Source organism: Tursiops truncatus, chromosome 20, assembly GCF_011762595.2.
Source record: "Tursiops truncatus isolate mTurTru1 chromosome 20, mTurTru1.mat.Y, whole genome shotgun sequence".
Classification (NCBI taxonomy): Eukaryota; Metazoa; Chordata; class Mammalia; order Artiodactyla; family Delphinidae; genus Tursiops; species Tursiops truncatus.
The window spans coordinates 34,654,519-34,676,152 of record NC_047053.1 but is presented as its reverse complement, the minus strand read 5'-3'; the positions used below and the strand labels follow the sequence as shown (position 1 = coordinate 34,676,152).

Genomic DNA, 21,634 nt, shown 5'->3' with positions numbered 1-21,634 from the left:
CAAGCCTCCTTCTTCCTACATCAGTCCACAGGGCTCTTGGCCCTTTTGCATCAGGAACACCTCCAAGGGTGCAGGACACCTGCCTACATACCTGAAGGAAGAAATGCCTGGCAGCTCCTTCAGGGAAGGGAGTAAGGAAGGAGACCACATAGCAATTTTTTGTTTGGGGTGTTGGTTGGTTGGTGTTTTGGAGAAGCCTTTGAAGCCTAGTGGGAAGGATTCTAGTAAACCATATGCCCATTTTACATCTTCCCATCGATACCCTTCACAGCCCACCTCATTCGCGAGTTACAGGAGGAGTCCAATTTCAAGGGCAGTAATCAGAGATGACATTTTACTCCCCAGCACCCCCGGGGTTGGGGAGGACCCAGGATCCTGGAATTTGGTATAAGAATCCAACCACCGGGGCTTCCCTGGTGGCGCAGTGGTTGAGAGTTTGCCTGCCGATGCAGGGGACACGGGTTCGTGCCCCGGTCCGGGAAGATCCCACATGCCGCGGAGCGGCTGGGCCAGTGAGCCGTGGCCGCTGAGCCTGCGCGTCCGGAGCCTGTGCTCCGCAATGGGAGAGGCCACAACAGTGAGAGGCCCACATACCGCAAAAAAAAAAAAAAAAAAAAAAAAAAAGAATCCAACCACCCATTTTGATCAACTCTACATCCAAATCTGACCTAAGTTATTCATAAAGACTCTGAGCGCTTTGTCGGTTCTGACTTGCTCCTCCGTATACAAAAACAAAACAAAACAAAAACACGAATACAAAAAGAAAGAAAAAGGGGAAGGAAGGGCGAATGGGGAGAAACCAAGTACCCCAATAGAGAACCAGCTGCCTCTGACCCAGCCCCCTCCTCTCTGCTAGGCCTGCAAGGATGTTGCTGCATCTAAGACAAACTGGAGGACTCGCCTCAGTTTCTTTTCCTTAAATGAGACCGCTGGGCCTCAGACTTATTTCTACAGTGACTACATCCTAGCACAGGGTGCCAGCCCAGCTCCTGACCAGCCGCAAGGTGACGGAATTCCCTTCTGTCTCAAAGCGCTCAGCAAAGCCCCAGCTCCCCTCCCAAACCCCCACGTTCTTAGACCCTTTGAGGTGATGAAAGTGCATGTTTCCTTCACGCCCAGAAACTAAGGGAGGGGGCACTTCAAAAAGATGAGATTTTGGGCTTCCCTGGTGGCGCAGTGGTTGAGAGTCCGCCTGCTGATGCAGGGGACACAGGTTCGTGCCCCAGTCCGGGAAGATCCCACATGCTGCGGAGCGGCTGGGCCCATGAGCCATGGCCGCTGAGCCTGCGCGTCCGGAGCCTGTGCTCCACAACGGGAGAGGCCACAACAGTGAGAGGCCCGCGTACCACAAAAAAAAAAAAAAAAAAAAAAAACCCCCACCCCAAATGGTTTGGTGATGACCTGCTAATTTGGGCACCAGAACTGATTAAGGGCGAAACCAAGGTTCCCTCCAAACGCAACACAAACTGAAGCCAAAGCCAGACATTGACATGTTCTGTGCCATTCTCGAAGGGGCCACAGGCTGGAGCAGTGTGGCCCCCGAATATCTGGGAGGGGCTCAGGTGTGAGGGATCTGGTTCTGACTGCAGCTCTACCCTCACTGTGGCGTGACTGCAGCCCACACCTCATGCCCTCCCCCCTCACCAGGCCTGCTCTCCCATCGGGCAGGCAGGAGCACAGTCCCAGCCTCAGTTACCTCTCAGGGACGCTGTAAACAACGAAAGATGAGATGCAAAAAGGCTTTAAAGTCTTCATTAGATAGATCATGTCAAACCAATTACCAATTACCAATCAGTCAGCCCCTCCCCACACCACAATCTTTTAGGACTGAAGGTGTGGGTGGGGAAGGAAGAGGAGACATGCAGGGTGAGTTCCAGCCACCACTGTCCCCTGGGAAGGCCCACAGCTTCAGTCAGAGCCCTTTCCTTTCCTAGTGTTGGTCTAACCCAGCCAGGAGAGCACCCAGAGTGAATGATGCAGGCGAAAGAGAGCCGCTGGGAGGCGTGGGCATCAGCAGCGCTGTCAGCACCGTGACCTCCCTCAGTCGGGAACATCCTCTAAGAAATCCCACAAGTGAGTGCAGTTGAAATAGGGGCTCCTGCGCTTATCCCTCCCTCATGGGTGCACCCACCGGAAAGATCTGGGGATGGGGTTCTGCCCTGCAATTGTGTGATTATGGTTAAAGGAGAAGTGTTGAGAAGTCACAACGGTTGCTTGTGGTCGGAAGATGAACTGGTTTCATTTCTGGAAAGTACCCCTCTCAGATTTGGGAAACAGGACAATTGGCTGCCCTGTCTGAGAAGAGACGCTCCTATCATGACAGGCCAAGACAAAGCAGCAAGTTGCGGGGCCCTGGCTGGGTGGCTGCGGGAGGGTGGGGTGTCCTGTTTACAGCGCTGTGGGGTATTATCGGCCCATCGCATGCAGCAGCCTCCACAGCCCAACCACCTGGCGAAGCTCCCTGGCACAGGGCCAGGCCATTTCACCATACAGCTGAGCAGTGGAGGATGCTTCGGTTCTTGGGCAACGGCAAATGGAAAACACAAAACAAAACAGCACACACCAGAGATAAGAAGCCTTAGGTGCTATCTTCCGGAGCCACTTGGCCCTGTCTCCCAATTGCTACATTTGTATGGCTTTGGGGAGAGCAGGCTCTGAGTGGAGTGGACCAGCGGTCAAGTGTCTGCTGCACCTTGGGGGACAGTGAATAGGGCAGAAACACACAAACAGCTGACGAGGGGCCTGGCACACCACAGTAGACTGACTGATTCCTTCAGTAGCAGGTTCTGGGTGCCCACCACAAACCAGCCCTGTGATAGGCACTGCAGACACAGGAGGAGCAGGACAAGAAGCTGCTGACCAAGCTGAAGTGGGGCAGGCCGATACGAGCCCCAAGGGCCAGGCTGCCAGCTCAACCTCCAGGGGATTCCTCCAGCCACTGACTCTTCAGAAGGACCACCATTTGGTCTCTGCTGTTCCCTCATATTCCTGGCTGGAAATCAGCTCAGGCCTGACCACACCAGCAAACCCCCACTGAGGGAACCCGGGAAGGAGGAGGGCGACAGCTCTTAGGAGGGGTCAGGGAAAGGAGGAAGGCAGCAGACGACACAGGAAGTGAGGCATCTGTGGCTGCCCTTCTCAACTTGGCCAGAGATAGACTGTGGGGTGGAGGCTTAGCAGCTTACAAGGAGAGACCAGCCGCTGACCAGAGGGTCCTGGCTGGGAATCTAGGGGGGCTACTTCACTTACTTTACTATCTTTGGGGCAATGCAGTAGAGAGAAACCTGGGAAACCAGACAAGGCTACTCTCCACCCATCCTCCATTAGCTTGAGGCTGAGTGACCACAAAATACCCAAGAAGGACTACAGAAGGAAGAAGAGAGACAGCCAATGAGATTTCACAGGTGGCAAAAACTCAGCAACTGGCAGGCTCAGCAAACAAGTTACCAGTCACTTTCTCATGTCACTGGGCTTTGAGCCATTATTAGCACTAATCTTCTTGCCTTCCCTCTTTAAAATAACTCTCATTATAACAGAAGCTGTACATAGACAGGAGGAAGTTAAAGGAAAATTTAAAAATGCAGATTAGCAAAAACTGAAAAATAAAAACGATGCATGCCACCACTCAGAAATCACCATTCTGCACATCCTTCCTGATCTCTCCCTGTGCACCTATGTGTGCATATGTATTTTTAATAAAATGAGATCTTATTACACGTTTTTCTAACAATATGCTTTTTTCAGCCACTGATCTTCACTTCAGGAGAAGTAGGCAGGGAAAGGGCCACCCAGGAGGCTGAGGCAGGGCAGACGGTTAGACACTGAGGGAGCAGGCCCTGTCCTGTCCCGTCTCCTAGCTGTGATGCAGCACTTTTGTTGGGGGTGGGGGAGGCGGGGGGGAATGATAACCTGGAGGGGAGCAAAGTAAAACAGGGATGCAGAATTTCTAAATATTCCCCAATACCAGATTTGCAGTAAGTAGGGGAAGTTCCTCCTCACAGCTTCACAGGGATTACTTTTCCATTTCAGTATGTGTGCTGGGATTAAACAGTGCAGGCAGTCTTCTGAGCTGCTTGCGGTCCTGCGCCGCTTAACTGCTTAACTCAGGGACATGTGGGTTTTGGAGGGAAGCTGTGGTCAAACCGAAATCCTCAATATGACTGTACAAGAGTTAGAAGCCCTCCTTGGAAAGCCCAAGGAGACCCCATCCATCCCAGCTGGGAAAATTAAACCTGGGGCTTTAAACACTTCTTTCAAACCCAAGCAATAGCTCATTTCAATCATAACAGGGAGAAGAAACTAAAGAAGTGAGATTAAAAAGAAGGAAGAAAAAAGGAGTAACAGCACATTTCCCTTACCAAGAAGGCTTACCTAAAGAGAAAAAAAAAAGTGATATTTGTATACACATGAAAAACTTCTCAGCCAGGACCTTAATACTAACTCCATATTTAATACTAACTCCATATTTAATACTAACTCCATATTTAATACTAACTCCATATTTAATACTAACTCCATATTTAATACTAACTCCATATTTAATATTAACTCTGTATTTAATACTGTCTCCATATTTAAGTGTGTAGCTCAGGTGAAACCTTTTCTTGCTGTGTGTCTGACTCCCCAGGATGCAGACCACATCCATGGGCAGCTGGAGAGAAGGGTCAGGAGAAACCCATTTGGAGGGGTCACTATGGGGAAAAAATGAGGAACACCCTAACTCTTCTTATCAGCAAGGAGGGAAAGGGTGATCCCAAAGCGTACGTGTGTGTGTGTGTGTGCGTGCGCGCGTATGAAGAGTAGACAGCAGTTACTTAGACATTTGTTCAATTCTCAAGAAGCTGCAGTTCGAAAGAAAGGAAGTGGTGTGAACTTTTCACCTTTTATCTGAATTCTATGAAGAGGAGTTCTGAAGGATTTCAACATTCTTAAAACAGGACAAGATACTAGCAGTCACTGATTGGAGCATGCTTTCCTTTGGGATCTATTTGGCCTTTGTTAAGAACAGCATAAGTAGCCATAGCCTAGCCTTCTCCATCTAACAGCAATCCTCACTGCCTGGCTACCTGGGAGGGATGAATTTCTGGGTGGCTATAAACTCAGAGGACAGGCATAAACCCTTCAGTATCTTCACTTTAGACGACAATCTGATTCTTATCAAGTAGAGGAGAAATCATGATGTCCACTTAGCTCTTTAAAGATAAAAGAGGTGAAGGAAGAACCAGAGATTGGGGAGGTTCATCTACAGTAAATCCTGTGAGAGGACAACTATGATTGAAACCCTACTCTGATTTTTGTTCTGAATGTGTGCGCCCCACACACTCTCAGGGATTCTCTGGGTGGGAGCCCAGGAACACCCTCGTGTAGACAGGTGAACTGATTTCTCCAACGCCACAGAGCAACTTGAGACACAGGCCTTTCTTCCCCCACAGAAGACTTTCAAAGTGCATTTCCCCCCTTGTGTTTCATTGTCAGACTCAACTGTCATGACTGTCTGGCTGCCTTGGTTCAGGAACTTCCCCACGGACTGGAAGAGTTCTATTATTTTCCCTACTGGGAACCAGCACAATCAGACCTGGGTCTCGGGGACACTGTTTTACCCACTGGGCATGTAGGGCAAGTGGAGGAAGACAATTAAAAAGGAGGGATCCCTTTTCTAGTGAGGACAGTGGAAATCGAGTGAAAGAAAAAAAGGAAATAAGAATAGAATTATAGATCATGTTCAAATAGTCAAAATAATTTCTGCTTTGTGAACAAACCATGACTTATTTTTAGCTTCACCCAGCCTGCCTTCTCCCTGACCTCACGTAAACTGCCAGACAGCAACATATGTGTGAATACCTAGAGTTTGACAGAATTTGATGGCCTCATTTTGTTGCCTTCCCGCCAATGATTCTAAAAGCCCAAAGAAAATTTTTTTACTCCTCTTTAGAACTCACATCAATACTCATGTCCTTCAGTGTTAGTTTAGAACTGGCTTTATGCAGCTCCCAAAGTAACAGCTCAGTCAGGAGGAGTCAGCAATGGATGCCAAAACAACTGGGAGAAACACTGTGGGGAACAGAACACTTACATAATGTACCACATATAAGAGAATAATGTACTTTTACAAAGGGAAATCTGGTTGTCACCACCTCAAATGATCAAACTTAGCATTACTAGTGATGGACATTCTGACACTGTGTACCTCCTGAAGCAATGTATTATGAAGTACACAGCTTCACCCACGAAATGTTCATGCCCAAGATGTTTTACCTGAATCGAATTGGGCCCCAGACTTAACTTCCCACTTGCAGGAAATACAGGAGATGGAGGAACAAGTCAAGTGCCATTGAAAGGGAACAGTCACAAAACTCCAGAATGTGGGACAGCTAGAAGGCTGTCCACACTTTCAATAAGTCAGTAATCAAAAAACCTGAAAACAAAAAGACAGGGATGGGAGGGGAATTTTAAACAGATTTTTTTAAAGACATAACCAAATGAGAACGTTGACTGGACCCTGGATCAAAAATAAAAACAAAAAAGCCACAAAGAGGAAATCTGAAAATGAACTGGATATTAGATAATATGGAATTATAGTTTCCTTATGTGTAATAATGATATTATCATTATGTAGAAGAATGGTCTTATTCTCAGGAGATGCCCTTGAAGTAACGGGCAAAGTGTCAAGATATTCACAACTTGTTTTCAAACAGTTCACCAGAAAAAGTGCCTATGGATGCACATATGTGTATGTCGAGACACACATATACATAATACACACAAGAAGGGAAGAGAGATTAGACAATTGTGGCCAAAAGTTATCAATGAGTCTAAGGTGAAAGATAAATGGATGTGTACTGGGCTTACAACTTTTCTGCAGGTTTAAAACTTTCCAAGATAAAGCTGTGAGGGAAAAAAAAAAGAACTGGCTTAATTTGGAATTTGGGAAGACAGAATTAACTTTACTCCTTAGCAAGGATCTAAGCTGTTTAGCAGTTCAATCTTGGCAGGTTTTAGTCAAATTCAATTGGTTCACTGTTCTGGTCTTCTAATTTGGGGAAAGAGAAGGTGGGCAAGAAGAAATGAAACAGTCAATGAGGCTTACTAGGAGGCAAGGAATTGAAGGATGTAAATCAGTACAAGGTAGAATAAAGATACTAAGGGAAAGAGACTTTAAATTAAGAAGTGGCAAAAAAAAAAAAAAAAAGAAAAAGAAGTGGCATGTCGGGCTTCCCTGGTGGCACAGTGGTTAAGAATCTGCCTGCCAATGCAGGGGTCACGGGTTCGAGCCCTGGTCCAGAAAGATCCCACAAGCCGCGGAGCAACTAAGCCCGTGCGCCACAACTACTGAGCCTGTGCTCTAGAGCCCGTGAGCCACAACTACTGAGCCCACGTGCCACAACTACTGAAGCCTGCGTACCTAGAGCCCAGGCTCTGCAGCAACATAGGTCATTGCAATGAGATGCCCGCGCACTGCAATGAAGAGTAGCCCCCACTCGGCACAACTAGAGAAAGGCTGCACGCGGCAACTAAGACCCAATGCAGCCAAAAATATTAAAAGAAAAAAAAAAAGTGGTATGTCATCCCAGGAGAAAGACCCAGATTGTGCACAGAATTAAAGAGTTCCTATGATCCAGAAACACAGTTGGAGTTGGATATAACCTCAGATATGCCCCACCAAGTTACCCTGGGCATCCATTTGCTCATTCATTACAGGAACGTAGAAACCAGTGAGATCCCAGGGAAGATGGGTAAAAATAGCTAAAGCGAAGGTAGCTAGATCCCAAGAGGAAGATGAAGTGAATTAGAATTTATGTCTTCTTCTGCATGAGTGTAAAAAGGAAGGGCAGAAGAGACTTAATTAGAATAGGAGAGATTCCAGCTAGATAAAAGGAAGAACTTCCTGCTCATCAGAATGAATGAGGGAGATTGTAGAGTCTGCCCCTGAACAGCTCCAGGGAGAGATCATTACATGCCCCCAGAGGTCTCAATATTCACCCACCAGAAGGCAGAAGGTTGTACCTAGAGAGTTTGAGCCTCCTCTAGTTCTAGAATTCTCCAACTATTAAAGGTAAATAAGAGATGGCTACTGACCGATTCAGCTAAATTGAAAGCCCCAGAGCCCATGCTGTTACCCGGGGCAAAATTAGTTAAGGGGGAAAAAAAGGCACCAAGTCAAAAGGAGATATGCCTTACCTAGGCTGATCAGACAGCTGTGTTGTGCGCTCCCAGACCATCTCTCAAACTTCCTCACCCAAGCAGGAGAGTATAAATAGTGCTCAATTTACCTGTGGCTCGCCACAGGCAGAAGGGCTGGTCACGTGGTAACTGCCGAGTAGACATCAGAGCTCAGAGGGCAGGTTTGCTCACTTGCTACACCTCAGTAGGTCTGTCAGGACCTCTGCTCTGGTTCATTTTGCTCTGGGCTGGGGGGTGGGGAGGGGGGCTTAAAGGAGCAGTTACACAGTTATGTCCCTCAGAGCCATGAACGTATAGTCACAGAACTTGCCTTGCCTTCAGGGTCTAAAATCTTATTAGGGTTAACTCTGCACAACCCTCAAAGCTTTGAAAACCTGCGTGGATCATTTTGTCCCACTTGCAAAATCTTCTCTGGTTATGTCCATCTCTTAACTTCTACTGCGTCCCCAGTTTCAAAAAGGAAATACCTGAGAGACCACTACATCCCACTTAGTGATTCCCTACCTGGCCCCTGGCATTCTGGAACTGATCCACCCTGACCCCAAATCCCAGGCAAATTCCCAGGCTGGGCCTGGTGGAAAAACCCCAGTGTGTGCTGGGCAACATTCCAGGGCAGCCCCTGCTCTAAAGCCCTGGTCTTGCTGGTTGCTCAGATCTCCTAAGGGAGGCTCAAAGGCTATATAGTGCCTCCAGGGTAAACCTTGTCTGAAACATAAATTAGATGGTTCCTCTAGAAAGAGCCTTGAAAGGTATGACCTTGGGAAGATTTTTCCTACCCTCAATGTCTGCCTGAGACCAATGATAACTTCATAACAGAAGGATGCTTGTCAGGTCACCTCTCCACATGTACTTCCAGGCACAAAGGAGGACATGGCAACACATACCACTGGATGGTGAGTTACACCATCTTCCCCTTTTACAATGGGCTTTGTATCTGCTCTTAAATCAAAAGCTGCTTAATAGTAATGACACCTTCTTTTATAAGTCAGGTAAAGAAAAGGCTTATCCTCCTGAAGCAAGAGGAGAATATGATCCAGGGAAACAGTCTGGGGTGTTAATTACCAAGACACCCCATCCATGCCTCTAAGAACTGGAAGGGAAAGCGCAGTGGTCCCAGTCCCCTCCAAACAGACAGCTCTGGCCATTTGCACGGCAGCTCTAACACAGACCTCTACACTGCAGACAACCCAGTAAGACTTGGGGGCAGCCTTTTCTCATCCTCCTGCAACCTGTCCGGATTCCGGATGCCATCCACCGGGCGCTGATTTTGGAGTGGGACAGAGCCAAGAGCATACTGGAGACAGCCTATATAGCTTGATAACTGCTTAAGGACAAACAATCTAACTGTATAAACTGGTGTAATAATATAGTAAATGCTCATGGGTCTATTTCACAGAACTGGCTGGAATCCATGAAAAAATCCTTTGATGCTAACTTAACCACAGTCTCACATTCTAGGGCGGCTGCAGGGAGGCACTTTAGATAAAGGACACAGAGTAAAGATTCTCCAAAAACTGTTTTTTCTATGTTAAGGAGTAGAGTCAGACTCATTCACTTACCCCAATCCTGGAAGCTGGTGGGAAATGTCAGTAAGCAAAAATGTCACGAATAATTCTAGTGCCTTCAAGGAGCACAGATAGATGCAGAGCATGCGGTTTGGAGGGAGAGAATAGGGGCTGGGAACAAACAGTAGTGTCTGAACCTCTAACTCTGCTTAGCGGTGATTACCAGATCCACCCCTTCTGGGGCCCTGCGGTTAGTGGAAAGTTTTCATTGACAAAGAGTGAAGCCCTCCCTTTGTGTATGAAGTTGTAACTCCGCAGGCTCCTGTACATTCACAAGGCGGTGGGCACAACAGACCGACTGGTACATAGGCAAAAAAGCTGTCTGGCCTGGCCCATAACCTGACATTGCTTTCTAGACAAAACTCGACTCCTTTTCCCCTTGGATCTCTACCATAAAAATGCGAAGTAGTATTACTCTATGGCTCTGGCACATGAGAGTCTTCCGATTTCATGTATTTTAAGAAAATGAAGAGAGTTGAGTGAAGAGCAGAGTGAGAGTTTTTCTCAGAATGAGGAAGCAGGTTTCCCTAGAAGGTACCTGGACATCCTGAACATGCTCAGTGTGGATCAGCAGCCTGCTGCAACCCTGCTAACCCCGCTGCTGGGTCAATGTGGGGCACGGACTGGGCTCAGACACACGGCCACAGGTGCCCAATGGTTCTCAGAACCTGATGCCAACCTTGTCCAGCTCGAGCAGCAGGGACAAGCTGCAGTCTCCTACTATAACAGTCAATACCTGGGCCCAAATCCTGCCTCCGCCTCAGTGTGCTACATGAACTCAAGACGAGTCACTTAACTTCTCTGGGCTTCGGTTGTTCTTTCTGTTAAATGGGGAGAATAAGAGATGTTATAAGGATGATAGAAGAAACTTTAAAGAACTCCTGGTACAGTCAAATTAGTCTAGCATATATTCATTTTTTAAAACTTTTTATTTGGAAATAATTTCAAACATATAGATGTAAGAATAAGACCAGTACCCAGAACACCCATATGCCCTCTACCCAGATTTGCCTATTCTTAAACATTTGACCCGTTTGCTTTATCATTTGCTTTCTTTCACATGCACTTTTCCTCACATACACACTCATACACATGCTCTCCCCTACATTCACACCCAGCACCCACACATTCACACTCAAGACACACACACAGACGCTCACATCCAGATACATACACACACTGTCCTTTGTTGGGGTTTGTGTGGTGGTCTGTCTGTAAACGATCAGGAGGGACAGGAGGGTGGGAGGTTCGAGGCGAAAAGAAAGTAAGGGGGCCGCGCTACTTGGTGATGGTCCACAGCCCTGCTCCCTGCTCCCTGCCTCCAATGCAAACAGCAAGCCCTCGAGTGTTCTGATTTAGAGATGAACGAGTACACGGACAGGGACCAGGAAAAGTACTTGTTACATAAGGTAGTTGGTCACTCTTTTCCTCTGAACGAGAAAAACCACAAAAAACAACAATAAAAGCATTTAGATGAAGCATGGAAATAGCTTTATTATGTAGAATCATTTTTATAATATTTGTTATAATGGGGCTTTACCTCATGCAGTTGGGAAATAACTGGGAAAGGAAGGTTCCACATAAGCATATGGTTATTAGAATATTCAAGAATTCTACACGAAATCTGGTTTTGTAAGAGAAATAAGGAGGTAAAAGCTGCCCATGACCCTCTCTATGAAGCAGGTCAGGCACTTCTCCATGACACCACGTCCCTAGTTGGAACTTTCTCCTGAGTTCAAGTCCCTTCTGGTCCCCTTAGTGGGCACACACTTGTCTCATAAAGGCACTATCACGTATCACAACGACTCTACTCCCAGTTAACCTAAAGCTAGGAGAGGGAGACACGCCCAGGCAGAGTATGGCAGGGGTGGGGGAGGTCTGGACCAGCCGTCCGCTACATGGAGGACTAAAGTGTCACCTATGACACAATGCCACCTGCACCTAGCCCCCCCCACCACAGAAATGCACCACCCACATTTACTCCTGAGTGCTTTTGGGGGGTTCCACATAGTCACACAGAAGAAAAACACCCTTTCCTGTAAGCTCCATCTTAAGAGTATCTCCCTGACATGGCCCCAAGCTCAGTAACCATGACCATGACCCCACCGAGGCAGGAAAACCCTGCCTCCTGGGCCCTAGCTGTCCCTGGTTAGCTTCTCATTCCACGTGGAAATTGCATATCTACAACCAGTTGGAAACACTCAAAAGCTGTCACCACATCACACATCTAATGTAATAACCATCACCCTCCAATCAGCTGAACCAAGTGGATAGTTACTTATGGGGTGCTGAAGGAACAAACAGACTTCTCTGCAGCCCATTTTCCTCTCCAATTCTCTTCTGGTCAGTTAAACAAATGAAGTTTTGCTCCTGGAATACAGGTATATAAGCAGAAGGGAAATAGGCCGGGTGTGTGCTGGGCAGGCAGCAGAGGATGCCAGCCTGAGGAGAAATTCCCCACAGACTCTGCACACATATGTGGGAAGAGCCCTGGATCAGGAGCAAAAGGGCGTTATTAGTCACATGGTCTTGGGCAAGTCACTTCCTCTCGGGGCCTCAGTTTCCTTATCTGCAAAAACAAGCAAATGCCACCTGCACCTGCAGGACTGTGGCAAGGTTGAATGAGAAACGTTCCAGGGTACCGACTGCGAGCAACAAAGAGCTAAACACGCAGAACGCGTTGTCAAAACTAACACTATCCACACTCTCAGCTTCCCTGAAAAATGCAGATGAATTTTGGGGCCTTCCAGGGTTGGGATCCACAGACTCTTCCTTTCCACAGAAGCAGCTGCTTTAGACTTCTCCTGTGAACACAAAACCCCCCAGGATTACGGTTCTAATGAGAAAGAGCCCAGGGGCTGCCTTCAGCATTAAGATGTGCACATACCACATGGATGGCCTCACGTGGGCCTCCTCTCCCCAACTTCGAAATCCAGACGACATGATATTGTGAAAGCTCTCTGGTTGCATCCCCTCTGTCATGCCAAATGCTATCCACTCCACCCTCAACTCCAATTTGTGTGTCATATCTGATGGGCATGAGTTACAAAGACAATCCCCAAATAGGGGCTGGGCGTCAGGTTCTCAGCCAGCTTGCAGGTGTAGGGCAGGGAGCGCATGTGTTATCAGCCGCAGCTCTCTCAAAGCCGTGTGGGCGATCAAACACGCATAGAGCACAGAAAACTCTTAAAGGGAAGGCAGTGTGGCAGGTTGGGGAGAGAAGGGGGGAGGAGGGAAGAGAAGCTGTCTTTCTTTCCTTGCAATCACATTTTCATTCTGTTCAAAGTTACCCACAACTGAGCAGGTTTATAAAACCATTTTGACTAAGCCACCAGGCCCGTGGTTGGCAGGGGAACACAGGCTCCATGGATGACAGTGTAGGTATCAGGGCCTGGGGAATGACAGTGAGCATCTCTTGCCAGCATTTCCCCCATTTGGTGGGGAAAAGAGAAGAGGAATCAGCAGTGCTTCATATAAAGGATGGTGCCTGCCTTGGGAAGGGGGGCTTCCTGCCTGATCATACCTCTAAAACCACCCTAAAGCCAATAGGCAATTCTGCACCCTGGTCTAGAAAAGCTGCTAATTCAGATTTTGTTTTCCTGCTTTCCTTTGCTATACATTATAGCACTACTAGGAATTTGGTGCAAATCTACCTGGAGTGAAAGAACATCCCGCATTCATCTGTCTCCTTGGCCTCTCACCCATATCCACATATAAGCCTAAAGCCAGGTCTTCTGGCTCTTTTACAAAATCACAACAAAATCCTAAACATTGGCTGTTTCCATGGATCAACCTGGTAACTAACGGCCCAAGCTCACCCTCTGGCTTTAAGTGTGCGGCGAACAGAACCTACAGGCCTAGCGAAGACATCCATGGAAATGCCACGTCTTCGCCACCAGCTGGGCTTCGAGCCCAATGACCAGGATGAATGGGAGACCAGTGATTTGAAGAGAGAACAGTAACACTTCGGGCAGGGTGGGGGGGCCTTGTAAGTAGCTAAAGAGGGGTATTATAAAGGGGGCACAGAGTGTGGGGGCCAGAAGTGGAAAAAACCATTTCAAATGAGCCTGGGGAAGTGTGGTTCACTCTCCCCACCCCTGCTGCCTTTCCAGCAACTCCATCCAACAAGCATTTATTGAGCACAACAATCCCCATCTGCCCTGGCCCTCCCTCTGCAAAAACACTCAAATCTGTTCAAGCTGCAGGGTGAGTTCCATTGCACTTGAACTTGAAACATGAGGTGCCTACCTTTTAAAAAGGCAGGCACACAATTTCCAGCATGGGGCAGAAGGGACTAAAGAGATCTGAGAAAGTTAAAGTACACAGCTGACTAAACAAGGACACACCAGTGCCACTTTCAAAAGGGAAGGGAGAGAGTAAAAATTTAATTTAATGGTAGGGAGAATAATATACTGGCCAATTAAAAAAAAAAGCCTACTAGAGACATCTCAGTAATTGTCTAATTAACCCTAACTAACACTGAATATTCCTTCACTCTATACCTCCTCCAGCTTGAATTTATCTTTTATTCACTGGTGCACATGTTAGTAATTTGCTTTTAGAGTTGTATGTTTAATCCTACCTTTGCCTCTTGAGGAGGTTAGACCTCCATGCTCTCCTGCATGTTTTCATTTAGGATCAGATGATGAGGGATGCAAGCGGCAGAGCAGGTGGTAATCTAGACCTACGCTCATTAACAAAGCTCCCCCCGGAAAAGCCACCCACCATTTGCAAGATAGGGAGTACAGGGTCAGAGAAGAGGCACCCCAAACTTATCACTCTGCCTGCCAAATACTGCCCAACTCTAAGAAGCCACATTCAGGCAGGCTCTGAGAGAAAACTCCCTCACCCCTGAAGCCTGCCGCTTCAGGTCGACCAAAGCCCCCGGAGGAGTCTTCCCAGGCCTCCCCCAACCTCCCCCCTTTTAGAATGTGCAGGCAGAGCTGAGCCCAAGGCACTCGCCACCCCTGGTGTCAGCTGTCTGGGGCTCAAGAGCAGGGCAGGTTAAGTGTCTGCACACAGTCCAGACTTCAGTTCCAGGTTCCCCAGGGGCTGGAGTTGTAAGTTTTTCTATTATGAAATACTTTGATAGCATTCTTTTAAGTTCGTTGAAGCCACCCTTGATTGGCTGTGGTGCTCCCACACAGTAAAATTCGATTGAGGCGTACTCAGGGCCTAAGAATAAACATTTAAATGACTCCAAGCTGGGCATTCAGCTTTGTAGCGACCCTGAGGAAAAGTGTGGAGGAGAAAACAAAGTGCCAGGAAGAGTTTTCAAAACCAGGAGGTTCACTGAGGACCATGAGCTTGAATCCTGGGTGAGAGCAGCCAGCTGTGCAGAGCTTCCCACCAGACAGCTGTTCCCAAGAACAAGAGCCCCTTCACAAGCTCCACACAACTGGAGAGGAACTGGAAACAGATAATTTACAGCTTCAAATATATTCCAAAACGCTTTTCTCTCTGAGATCAGGATTTGTTTTGGACCCAACAATGTGACTAGATTTGGCTAATGTTTGGTTAATTCATAAACCAGCAAACCAAATAATGGAGCCCTCTGTGAAGACTCAACTCAGGCAGAGGTGGAAAGTTGACCAGATTCCCCACTCAACTTTGCTTTGCTTCCACACTTCCCTGCTCCCTCTTCTATCCATCTCAGAGGGGGATAAAACTTACTAACTCATGAAGAGACAGTCCAGTCTCACTAAACTAACTTGCTGGTGGTCACCCACCTTCACTCTGAAACGGGAAGGAAACACAAGGTTTTCCCTTCCAGCCTTTTCAAAGGGCTCCAAGCTGCCTGTGGAATAAGAGTAAGCCCAGGTAAGTCTAGTAAAGCATTTGACCTACTGTCATATAGCATTTGATATATATGATAGTGTCAATAAGAACTCAAAAACCAGGCCTGCCCCCAGAATATGTCACACCCTAAAGTCTGAATCCTTTGGCACCAAGGCTCTATGTGAGAGCGGTAAGAATCCAGAGGATGATGCTCCATTAAGATTCCCTGGTGGCGCAGTGGTTAAGAATCCACCTGCCAATGCAGGGGACACGGGTTCGAGCCCTGGCCCGGGAAGATCCACATGCCACGGAGCAACTAAGCCCGTGTGCCACAACTACTGAGCCTGTGCTCTAGAGCTCATGAGCCACAACTACTGAGCCCGTGTGCCACAACTACTGAAGCCCGTATGCTTAGAGCCCATGCTCCACAACGAGAAGCCACCGCAATGAAAAGCCCACGCACTGCAACCAAGAGTAGCTCGCCACAACTAGAGAAAAGCCTGTGCGCAGCAACGAAGACCCAACACAGCCAAAACTAAAACAAATAAAATAAATAGATTAAAAAAAAAAAAAGAGCCAAGGAATAGTGTGGCCTTGGTGCCCATCACGTCATTCATTATAAACTAGCAGAAAATGAAGGTAAAGTGTTCTCTGGCTATTAAAGCCCACCAACCACTTTGGCAACGCTCATATTGCCACCACAACTATGAAAATTTTGCAATCAATCCCGCCTCAAATTTTCTAGAGGACAATCTATATCTAGAACCAGAGAGAACAATGCCCTCTTACAGCCACACCCCACTGTTGTTCTCAGCCCTTCTCCATTTGACCTCAAATGGTTTAAAAAATCCTCGCTCTATGTGACCTGTGGAGAGCTTCCGTATGTATAATCCCTTACTGTCCAAAATACTGAAGAACACATGGACGCACTCTCCTTTGGGTACCAAAAAGATAAAGTAGTTAGGCACCTTAGCCCCCAGTTTCAAGATGCCATCATTGGTGATAACATTTAAGAGTCAGATATTTCAGCAGGGCATTTTGCTGACCATGTGCCTAGTGCTAGCAAAGCTGTCAAAAGCAAGCTAGCAGTGTCAGGCTGGGAAGTGCCTGGTGTTTGATGCCTCCCAAACAGAAGCTGCCTCAATCACAGGTTTTCAAAGCACAATTGTAGCTCTTAAAGGATTTTAACTGCAGCCCAAGCTTCATTATAGCAAGATGGCTCCGTGGCATAGAAAAATTACACTCTATTCTAATCTCCAGGCTGTTTCAAACCAAGGACCATGGTTTGATGAGGGCTTCGTCTCAGAGCTTCGAATAAGCAACCTCCTTTATGTGGTTCCATACCTCTCTAAACACCCATCCCCTAAGGACTAAGTTTACAAGAGCACTGCAAGGAAAGGAGTTTAATAATTACGAATAGCATTTAATAACAATGCTGCCTTACATTCATTGAGACAACCATCCTGGAGAACCTAATGGACATTTGAAATAAACCCTTCCTATGTCCCTGTGAGGAAGTCAGTACTTGAGGGCAGCCATGACTACCACCAGCTCTCAATGATCTGTTCAGAAAAATAAAAGGTAAGGAGAAAAATCCAAAACAGGAGATAAGCCTAAAGTAATTTCCAACTGATTTTGAAATATGTTCACTGCAGTTGTGGGTTGTTAGATTTGGAAGGAGGGTAAGAGGGGAGGAGATGCAAATTTGCCTAACAGTTAAGCTTTTATGTAAATCTAAACTAGTTTATATCTACCGAACACATGTCACCTGACAAGGGTGGGGGTGGGCAGCATGGATTCACATGTGCTGATCTTCTATAAAGATTGAGAACTGACTGGAAGCTGATGATCCCCCTTTCTTTTTCCCTAAAATATGAGTGGGGATACAGGCTTCTTAGTTTTCTTTACCCCCTTAGGATTTTCTGCAGAGGTGTAACTACACACATTTGAAACTCATCTTTTTAATAGGAGTATTGGTCAGGAACATCGTTGAAGACAACGAGTAGGCCAATTTTTTTCTGAAAAGTGTCATGTAGTAAGTATTTTAGGTTTTGTGGGCTATTCCGTCTCTATCACAACTACTCAACTCTGTCATTGTGCGCAACTACTCAAATTCTGTCAGTGTGCAAAAGCAGCCACAGTCAATACCTAAATGAAGGAGCAGGGCTCCATGCGTTCCAATAAACCTTTATTTACGAAAACAGGCAGAGGCTTGGATTTGGTCTGCAGGCCATAGTGCCAAACCCCGGTTTAAGAAGAGTCTGGTGGGCAGAGGAGGCACTGGACTCCCCCAGCACCCAGCTGGCCAGCGGGGCTGGTCCACTAGAGAAGAACTTGCAAAGCTGTATTGAACATTAGCTTCTGGACATGGATATGGAGACACTGAACAGAATAGGTAAGACTGAAACCCAGAACAATTCACCTCCTAGCCCCGTTTTGTCCATCATCAGTGGTCCTGGAAGAATATAAAAGTCAGCAGCCTCCAAGTGACTAAAGACATAAACGAGAATTTAATTAAAGGGGAAATTGAAGTAAGAAATTTATCCTGGATTTCTGTTACCCACTAGTAGCTCTTAGCATCTTAGAGTTGACCTTCATTTTTCTCTCCACTCTCTTCTACCTTCCACACCCCTCGCCCAGGCTTGTAAAAATGAAGCCATTCCTCACTTTATGAAGACATCCCTTACAGATAAATGGCCACAGAAGGTAAATCCTGCTCTTTACATCATAACTCTTTTTTTTTAAAACAACATCTAATATATCTAGTCAAGAACACAACAGGGTGTGTGGTGGAGAGATAACTGCACAGCCCTGAGCACTACGTCACTTTGAGATGGGAAACAGAAAGTGACGACACTTAATTGTTCCTAAAACTCCGTCTCAGCTCACATGCTTTTTTAAACAGTTGGGTTTCACAGCCCTGTTTAGAAAGCTCATTTTAAAAGATGAGCAAATAAAAGTGCAAGGGGAGGCCCTGAAATTCTGAAACCTGCAGTACTGGTTTCAGACCAATATGGGTTTGCTCTTTGAAGCCTGAAAAGGCAATGGGCTCTGGCCAACAGTGCTCTCACCTTGGCTGGGTGGAGAGAATAACAACAATATAAGCAGTAGCAAACACTTCAGAGTACCTTCTACTTGCCAGGCACTGTTCTAAGCACTTTATAGTTACTGACTCATTTGATTCTTATGATGTAGATATTATTATTCACACTTTACAGATGAGAATACTGAGGCACAGAAGTTACTTAACTTCCTCCAAGCCACACAGCTAGGAAAAGGATTCGACACCCAGGTAACTGGCACGCAAAGCCATTCTCTTAAGGGTTTATGACTGCAAGGCTTTTACTTCTATCACATATATCCTATGGGCCCAAAGGAAACCACTTCTGCCACTTCTCAAGGCCGAGGAATGGAAACAATCTGAACACACATAAAGGTAAAAGTTAACATTCAGAAGACCTGATGTGCTCCCAAACCAAAGGCCAGGAACATCTCCTTAATGTCTGGCCACAAAGAACTCCACAGGCTCAGGCCACTCTTTCCTCCTCCTGTCTTTCCTCTCTCCTGCCTCACTGAGAACTATAGATAATCCCACTACAGACCAGGTAAGTGCCTTATTAGGGTCTCTGGGATACTAATAAGTGGAGAAACAATCCATCAGCCCAATCCATAAGCAAGAGATCACCCAATCTGCCTTAAATCACCCAACAAATTGTGCAGAGCTCTAGCTTCCTATGTTTTTACCAGTATCTTGGGTTCCCTGGCCCTAAAAAAGGAACAGGCCATGTGAAGAACCCAGTCATCCAAAGCTACACTCTTCTTTCCACAGTGTCCACCAGTGTTTGTCCTTTAAATATTAGTTCTATAGTAGACACAAAATAACTGCTGTTAAAATATGACCGCTAATAGATTTCCAACTAATACACAGGCAGGCTTTCTGTTGATTTCTACTAAAAGCAACTAAGGTTCAGGTGCTTGCTGTTCTACTAACTTCCCTGGACTCCAAGGAAGCTCAAACAAAACCAACAGGTTTGTAGTCTTCTGGTTTGCTTTACAGCAGTTCATGAAAGGCATGAGTTTATCTGGGCATTGCCCTGCTCTACAGATTCTAGGTATACTTTTACTAGTTGGTTACCATCTTGCTACCAGATTTGACCAAGTTTCTGCGTTCCAAGATGCAATGCTAACATTTACAATGAAGTCCAGACAGACTTGGATTTTCTACTTCAGAGACCCTCTTAATCCCATTCCTACCTAGGAAGGCACCGTAGCAGCTATACTTTCAGGAGGGGGTGTGCTGAAACTAAGTTTAGTAATCACAAAAAGCTCAAGAAACTCTGCTTTAGAGAATGTCATTAACCATCAGATGGCAGGGACCATGACTTTTGTGCGTTTGGTAGACCCTGAGGCTTTGGAAGTGTGCAGTGATCTTTTCACATTTGGTGTGAATCAAATGCAAGTCTCACTTTCAACTTCTTGCCAACCTCCTCATGCAAGTAGGTTCCTTTTCCCATTCCTAACTGCCTGCATTTGCAGGGGATCCATTACAACTTTGAGTGTGAAAGCAAGATTAAGCTTGCTCTCCCCTAGTTTCCCCATATCGACCACATTATTAAGCTGCTATCAAGACATCTTTCTGGTGCTGTTCAGAAAGTGTGGGTATTTGCCACAATGTACTTGAATGTAGCCCTCACCCCACTGCCACGTTGACTGACATGCCCAGGACAAAACAGCCTTGATGGGGGGAGGAGGGAAAGGCAGGGGGCAAACTACTCAGGTTCTACACACACACACACACACACACACACACACACACACACACACACACACACACACACACACACACACACACACGCAATGGTTGGAAGCCATATTAAGCAGGTCAGTGATCTGGGAACATACAACTTCTGGGCCAACCAAAAGGAATGTAGGGAATAGGAGCGGAGCGTTTGTACGGTAGTAAAAGCCGTTAAACTAAGTTATTCCAACGGCTCAGAAGAAATCAGCTCCAGGAGGTGGCAGAAAGGGAAGCCCACGTGAAGTGGTGGGAAAAGGAACTCTAGAGCTGCAGAACGGGATGCTGGTGCCAAACTCAAGTTGGAGAACTAACACATAGCTCCACGGGGCTCTCCTCCATGCCCCTCCCCCTTCCCGTGCAGACATCCAGCGCCCACCGGCTCCTCGCTCCAGCTCAAACCCTACACAGGGCGCCCCCATCACGCGCAACTCACTCCTTCCTCACACCTCGCTGCCACCCCTGCATCTTCCACTCACCCCCACACGACACCTCTGCCCACTTTTCGGTTACGCCCCCAAAGCCAGCCTCCATCTGCCAGGTTCCTTCCCTCACCTCTCGGCCCCGACTCCTTGCACACTCTGTCCCGGCGGTGCACTCCGCGTTCACGACTCCTTGCTTTTGCTCCTTCCGTCCTCGCAGACTTTGCGCGACCCCCTTGCTCTTCCTTCGCCCCATCCACTTCCCCCTCACACTTCTCCCCATACCCCTCCCCCCAGTCACGCGCCCCCCCTCCCCCAACGGCTCCCCTCACCCCCCCGCACCCACTCCAGGCCCGACTCACCTGCGCGGCCACCCCCGTCCCGGCGCTGGTGCGGCTGCTGCAGCTGGAAGGGGACGGTGGCCCTGAGCGGCTGCAGCCCAGCCCGGGGGGAGCCGGCGGGGGCTGGGGGAGAGCAGCCCCGCCGGAGCCCCCCTGCCCCTCCGCGCCCCGGCCCCCAGGCACCTCCGCCTCTGCCGCCCACTGCGGCCCCCGCCATCGCCCGCCCGCCTGACTGCCGGCCTGCCTCGGCCCCACAGTGAGCCCCACACAGCCCCCCAACCCCCGCTGCTGCTGCTTATCTGCCCTAGGAGGTGGAGACCGGCCCCCCTCAGCCCAGAGCCCTCATTGGCCTACGGATCCCCAGACCCCTCCTCCCAACCAATCCTCGGCTTGATCTTCCCACACCAGAGGACGATTGGTCGATATGCCTAGCGATCCAACCTAAGACCCCACCTCCACCCCACCCCTGCCTGCTGTCCCACGTCCGAGGGTCCGCTGATTGGTCCGTCCGGAAGAGGGCTGGTTTTCCGGCGCCGCCAATGAGAAGACGCA

General features: G+C 47.6%; 1 protein-coding gene across 6 annotated transcripts in view; it reads right to left on the bottom strand.

Moving 5' to 3' along the window:
* FAM117A (family with sequence similarity 117 member A) overlaps positions 1–21,359 on the bottom strand; it is a 43,242-nt gene extending 21,883 nt beyond the window's left edge. Inside the window, exons 1-2 of one of the 6 annotated variants that reach the window (XM_033848037.2) lie at positions 21,104–21,359; positions 10,544–10,567 (exon numbers count right to left, since the gene is read on the bottom strand). In XM_033848037.2, coding sequence (XP_033703928.1) covers positions 10,544–10,567; positions 21,104–21,299 — 220 coding nt within the window. In that variant the 5' untranslated portion in view covers positions 21,300–21,359. Of the gene's footprint in view, positions 1–6,255; positions 6,371–10,543; positions 10,568–20,874; positions 21,031–21,103 lie in introns of those variants that run through there. The other 5 variants (XM_033848035.2, XM_073797210.1, XM_033848036.2 and 2 more) reach the window with 5 other exon arrangements.
* Positions 21,360–21,634: the final 275 nt, after the last annotated feature.